Source organism: Pongo pygmaeus, chromosome 9 (genome assembly GCF_028885625.2).
Source record: "Pongo pygmaeus isolate AG05252 chromosome 9, NHGRI_mPonPyg2-v2.0_pri, whole genome shotgun sequence".
NCBI classification, from domain to species: domain Eukaryota; kingdom Metazoa; phylum Chordata; class Mammalia; order Primates; family Hominidae; genus Pongo; species Pongo pygmaeus.
This window is the reverse complement of record NC_072382.2, coordinates 128,827,597-128,833,596: the sequence shown is the minus strand read 5'-3', so window position 1 is coordinate 128,833,596 and position 6,000 is coordinate 128,827,597. Positions and strand designations below refer to the sequence as shown.

Below are 6,000 nucleotides of genomic sequence, written 5' to 3'. Positions count from 1 at the left end.
CATGGCAGTGGGGCAGATGGAGAAGGATAGGTCAGTGGGGACTCTGGGCCCAGGTGGGGGCCCTGGACTGTTGCCTCAGCCTGCAGCTTTCCTGCAGGGTCCCAAGCAAGCTAACCTAGAAGGATGCATCTCTAATGGAAAGGAAGGGCCCAGACAGATGCCATCCAGGGCAATTTCTCTTATTAAAATGTCAGTGAGGTGTTTTATAATATTTTCCCACACACAGACCTGTATATACCTCTTTCCAACTAGAGGACAAACTTTCCAGGAACAGGAATTCTCATAGTCATTCCATGTGTCTTTAAGTATCCAAAACAGGCCTTTGGACAAACCGAGGGAATAACACATGTTAGACATTGGGCTGACAGCCACGAGGACGGTCAGGAGAAAGTGGCGGTGAGCTGAGGTCTGCAGTGTGCCCGAACGCCAGCCTGCTCCAAGCACTCGACAACCGTACCCCTCATTCCTGCACCGGGACCCAGAACCTTGCACATCACTCTCTTCGTCCCAGATCTCAGAAAACCCTGGGGGCAACAGGCAGCAAGGCTTGGAAGAGCAGGAGAGCAGGGCTTGGACGCTTTCCGGGGGAGCCTTGCCCTCCTGTCACTTCTTGGCCAGCCAGCGGCAGAACCCGGGGCGGCCGACATCGTCTGCAGGCTCCCGCCTCCGCGCAGGTCTGGGCCACCCAGCTCCGGCTCGCCCCGCTGGCGGAGGTGGGGGGCGAGGCCAGGGGCTCACCGGACCCAGCACATGGCACCGGAGGCTTGGGGAGGGGGCTGGGGACTGAGGGATTTGGCCTCCGGGCTCCACGCCTGGCGAAGAAACGCTGGAGAGGATGCCACCTGCTGGCATCCCACCGGCTTGCACGGTGGGCACAAGAGACCTGGAGCCAGCCTGGATGTGCAGAAAACCAGAATTCGGGCGGTTTTCCAAGTTGCTGGCTTTCGGCTGTCTCTTTAGGGCTGCCGCCTCCACCGACTGTCCAGAGGCCCCTTCCCCCGCGCGCCGCCCCCTAGACGCGAAGGCTTCCAGCAGGAGCGGCGGTCTCTCTCCTCTCCCCTCTTGCAGCGCACTCCGAGGTCTAAGGACTCTCCGCGCTTCTCCATCAGGTGGAGCCGTCGGCTCCTCGCCGCCTCCCTCCTCCTCCCTCCCCGGGAGCGAACCGCGCGCAGGCCGCCTTGCAGCGCCAGGAGGCTAACCGAGCCCCCGGAGGAGGTGAGGCCGCGGGCAGCCGGGCGGAGATGGCGGGGCCGCCGTCGGGGCTGGCGCCAGAGCCCGACCGGCTGTGGGTCCTGCAGGTACTGCTCGCGTTCTCTGCCCCACGTGGTGGCTGCTGAAGATTGCCGTGGGTTTTCCGGCACTCAGGCTTGATACGCCTCCTGGTCCTTTTAGAGGCGGGCAGCTCATCACTTAATCCAAGCTTTTTTTTTTCTTTCTTTCTGCGGGAGACCGGAGGTTACAGGGAGGGAGTAGAGGGGAGTGGAGAGGGGAACAGGCCCAGCTGGCTGGGTGGTGGGGGTGAGGGGGATGCCTGGAGCTAGTAAGGGGTCCATGAGGCCAGCGTTGGGGGCCAATGGGAGAGCGAAACAAGATCCTTCCAACCTGGATCTCCCAGGCCCCCCTCTTCTTTCCAAGAGTCAGTGCGAGTGTGGAGTGCACACACCTGTACGTGTGCCTGATTATTGCGTATTGCACGCTTCACTAGCCTTGTGACCCTGGTTTTGTAATAGTTCCTTCGGGGGCTGAATTAAGAAAATCTGGGCCCTGGGCCATTGAGGAATTAGCACTCAAAATTAAACAACAGCTTAAAGGATAAATCTTTAGTTAAAACATCAAATGTTGCTACCTTTGATAGAGAATCTGCATTCTAGTATTTGTCTTATTCCCTGCAAGAATGGCACGCAGACACCTGAAATTTCTCCCCAACAACCCCATAGGCTTAATGGAAAGCTACTACTAAGGTGACGGCGCTATACATAGAGTTATTTTCAGTCTTTATGTGTTGTTTGGCATATGTTATTTTAAATTATTTTTCATCTCCTGTGTGTGTTTCTGATTTGCCTCTTCCATTTATTTTATGATCTGTTACACCAGGCTAATGGACTCCGGCTCAGCTGACACTGTTTCAGTAACTTGTTTGTTAATTTAGCTAGTGGGCTGCCTCTTTTGTGTCCTTTTAGTTTCTGTTGCTCAACATTTCTGTTTCTCCTCCCAAAGTCTGCTTACAAATTTCCCTTTGATATGTTTAACAGCCTCTAAGGGATGCAGTTAAATAAACTATTAAGTTAAGAATAGAAAAGTCAACAAAGCAGACACCTACTAATTTGTAGATCTTTGGTGTCAACTACCAGGTGTCAGCTCCTACTAGCACACTTCTATATGCCCCTGCTTCTTTCTTTCTTGTTCACAAATACCAAGGGATAATTTTCTAAAGTTAACATCCGCATGGAAACTTGGAGTTGGAATGTGCCTTGTAGTGAGCAGAGTCCTCAAAAGATGTGCTACTGAAGGAGGAAAGGCTAAGAGTTTCCCAAAAGACCTCCCCAAGGTCCAGGGACTGAAGACAGTAATGACTGATTTTAGAATTGAATGCTGAATGGCACATGTCAGGGGAGCGTCTTTCATTTTCCTCTCCTCTCTCTTTACCTCTCCTTCTCACACTGCATAACGTTGAATATTTTTCTGTGTTGCTTTGTTATGTCCTTAGAGTTTGCATCTTGTGTGTATACTCTGCTTGCACACTAGATTATGAGCTTCTGAAGGCATGGACTGTGCCTATTATTTTGCTTCCCTCCGTGGCCTGCTTATACCAAGCATGCCTAAATGTCTATTAAGTAAATAGACCCAGATAAATTCATGTTGATATCCTGGAGGAAATCGAGTTTGATTTGAGTGTGGAGTGTGAATTTCATGACAGGTAAAAGACTTGAAGATCCTTAGGAGGCAGTTGCCTATGACCTTGGCCTCTCCTTCACAACTGGACTCACAGCACCTCTTGGAGAAAAGACAGGCTCAGAGTGATGGAGCGCTCATTAGAGGAGAGGCTCTGAATGCAAAGACAGGCTGCTCCCCTGTCCTCGTTAGGAAATGCACAAACCAGGATAATGATAATAAATGGGTGTGTGTCACAAGCCCACTTGCCTTCCCTTTAGTTCCTGCATTTTGTCTTCCAGGAGCAGTGCAAAGCAAACTAAGATCCAAATGTTCAGGTTTTATTACCTACCCCCCCACCCACCCACCCACCCACAGGAAACTCTCAGAAATGCAAAGCATGCTTATCTCTCCTCCAACTCCAAGCCTCCGGCTGCACACATTGGCCAAGTCCTTCCGAGGGAAAGATGCACACCCCCCCTTCCTAGTTCCCTTTCAGCCCAGTTTCCAGTTCCTGTGCAAAGGAAGGGCACGCATGTTTTTGTGCACATGCATGTGTATAGTCATCCTTAACTTCACTGTTAAACAGGACATCGTGTGGACAAAAAGTCACAGCTCCACTCCAAGCTCAAGATGCCTTTTGGTCAATAATGGTGACAAAAGCTGAATTTTTCCCTATTTAGGGAAAAGAAAGAACACAGCCATTTCCCCCACTGTCCGTTTTGCATAGATCTCCTTTTTCCGAGTGTTTTCTCTTTAATTATGACCTGTCTCCCCTCCCTCTCCCCTCGCCTCAGCTTCAGTGAAAGGAGTCCTTCTGTCACTCGTCACTAGCTCGCTCGCTCACTGTGGGAGGAGCCCGCCTGAGGAAGCCGTGTGCCTGGGATGCCAAGAGCCAGAGAATGGATCTGCTCCGAGTGGGGACATTGCTGACAATCCCGGCTTCCAGAGGCGGCTAAGAACAGGCAGTTTGTGTCGGCTGGCTGCAGATACCCAGAGGCACAAAGAGACCGAAACCACCCGGAGGGACCCACGGACGGACAGATGGTAGGCGCGAACCCGAGAGGACCGGCGGAGGCTGAGCACCGAGAGCCCCCAAGGAAGAGAAACTAACTGCACACCCAAGTTACCCCGCCGGCTTTCCTTCGCTGCGCTAAGGAATGAAACCTTTCCAGCTCGATCTGCTCTTCGTCTGCTTCTTCCTTTTCAGTCAAGGTAGGACCCCTGCGCCGCTGGAGTTGGAAGAAAGTCGGCTGGGTTGTTAGGGCGCGGGAGGCTGTGGGCAGGAATGTGGGCAGGCTTCGGGAACTGGGACTGATGGATGCGTCTCTCGGTGCCGGGCTGAGATGCCCTGGCATTGCCTCTTTGCCTTTGCGAATGCAACAAAATGGTACTGTTTATTTTCCTTTGGAAAGAAGGGGTATGGGAGGGGAGGGGAATGACTTTGTCCTCTCTCTTGTCAATATCCAGCTCAAACTCTCCAATGCAAATGAGTTCTTTATGCTTCTGGTATGTTAATTAGGTAGTATCTCTGTGGTTATGCCACTCTGAACTTCTGGGAACCTCCTCTCCTTCAGACCCAGGCCAGGGAAGGAGATGGCAGGGAGGGAGAGCTTGGTTTAGGTGGATATTTCAGCTTGAATAGGGTCTGACTTGCACAAGTGTATTCAAAAGCGAATGCGTGTGGTTTGCACCGTTGAAAAGGGGGTTGCAATTACGGAATGTATTGTGGGGGGTAATTTGCAGTGGTTGGGAAAAGCTTGTAAAGAGTTTCATTGAACGTCATTGAGTTCCCTAAATTAGGTTGAATTCTGAATCCTACACAGCACTGAATTCAGGGTATAAAATGAAATTTCGCCTGTGGTGCTGATTGTTTCCTTTCTGCAGCCTAGCAGGGGCAGAGAAGCAGGTGGACTCTCCAGAAAGAAATTTGCCACCTCTAGGCTCCTTGCCATTGGGAGCCCTGGGGCTGGTAGTGGTGCAGGAAGGAGAGGGAAATTCGGGAGAGGGAATGTGAGTGCCTAGTTAGCCAAAGGCATCAAAAGTCACCTGTGGAATTGAGTTTGAAGGGGCAAGTACATGGGCTCCTTCCCACTCTTTTGGAATGCCAATGCACCTCTGCCATCTGAGTCTGCATTTGTGCCAGCCAACACAGCCTTTAGAGGTGCAAGACTCTTAGAAAAAATCCACAACAGAGCATGTCCATCTGTTGATTAAATGAAGGGTAAAAGTTTTCGAGAAAGCAAAGCACCGCCACGGGTGGCTGGCTTTGCAAGCAAACAGCATGTCTTCTCTTTCTCCCCTGTCGGGGAGAAGCCAAATATAAGCAAAAACCTGGCTTCCTTCTTCTGCTCTTCCACCCGTGCTTGTGGTCACTGCAGACTTTCTCCTTATCTGTGCAGTTCAAACTTTGCTTCTGGTCCTCCTGATGAAACCAAAGGGGCTCCTTCTTCATATTTGTATGTGCATACTAATGCCTGTGTATAATGATAATGTATGTACACACACATACACACACACACTCATGTATTCATATGGTTGTGTGCTTCTCACCAGGATTCCCTACAGCAGCAGGAAGATAAATTGCCTTCCCCAGAGTTTCAGGCTGAATGAATAAGAACTATCTCAGAACACTGGTATAGAGACAGGCTCAGTTATATTACCATTTGGTAAGATTACCCTCTTTCTTGGATGTGTATGTGCTTGCTTATGAGCGCACATACACACATACACACACACACACACACACACACACTCCCATTCGTCTTTGCTTCTTACCAGTTCACTCAGGAAGTTTTGATATAGAACCCCTGAGAAGGAGGGAATCTTCCAACCAACCCCCCATAAACACATGAACTCACATTTGCATGGGACCAGTGCATGCTTTAATCAGCCTTTTGTGTATTTAGAAGCTTGATCTGTGATACTTATGTAGATTGGCATAAGAAGGCTATAGGTGTCTAAATACCTCCCTGGCTGTCTGAATCATTACAGTGTACATCTTCTGTTGTGCTTATTTCTTTCTTGGTCTGGAGCTGTTTCTTGACTGCTTGGTGTGAATCTTTAAATATTTACCTATGGAGGTTAAATGCTCTGTTTTATCTACCCCGAGTCCTGAGAGCGCTAGGA

The 6,000-nt window shown here is 50.4% G+C and overlaps 2 protein-coding genes across 5 annotated transcripts in view; one reads left to right on the top strand and one right to left on the bottom strand.

Annotated features, from left to right (window-relative positions):
- Window positions 1-380: 380 nt before the first annotated feature.
- Window positions 381-1,106, bottom strand: LOC129007209 (putative uncharacterized protein KIRREL3-AS3). The gene is given in 3 exon segments (XM_054437764.1): window positions 381-637; window positions 640-1,012; window positions 1,014-1,106. Coding segments are annotated over 3 exon segments (723 nt in total).
- The window catches only part of KIRREL3 (kirre like nephrin family adhesion molecule 3), a 592,978-nt gene continuing 587,897 nt past the window's right edge, over window positions 920-6,000 (top strand). For 2 of the 4 annotated variants that reach the window (XM_054437752.2, XM_054437750.2), the window contains exons 1-2: window positions 1,180-1,298; window positions 3,669-4,086. In XM_054437752.2, the coding sequence (XP_054293727.1) occupies window positions 4,032-4,086 (55 nt within the window). In that variant the 5' untranslated portion in view covers window positions 1,180-1,298; window positions 3,669-4,031. Of the gene's footprint in view, window positions 1,299-3,563; window positions 4,087-6,000 lie in introns of those variants that run through there. The other 2 variants (XM_063671606.1, XM_054437751.2) reach the window with 2 other exon arrangements.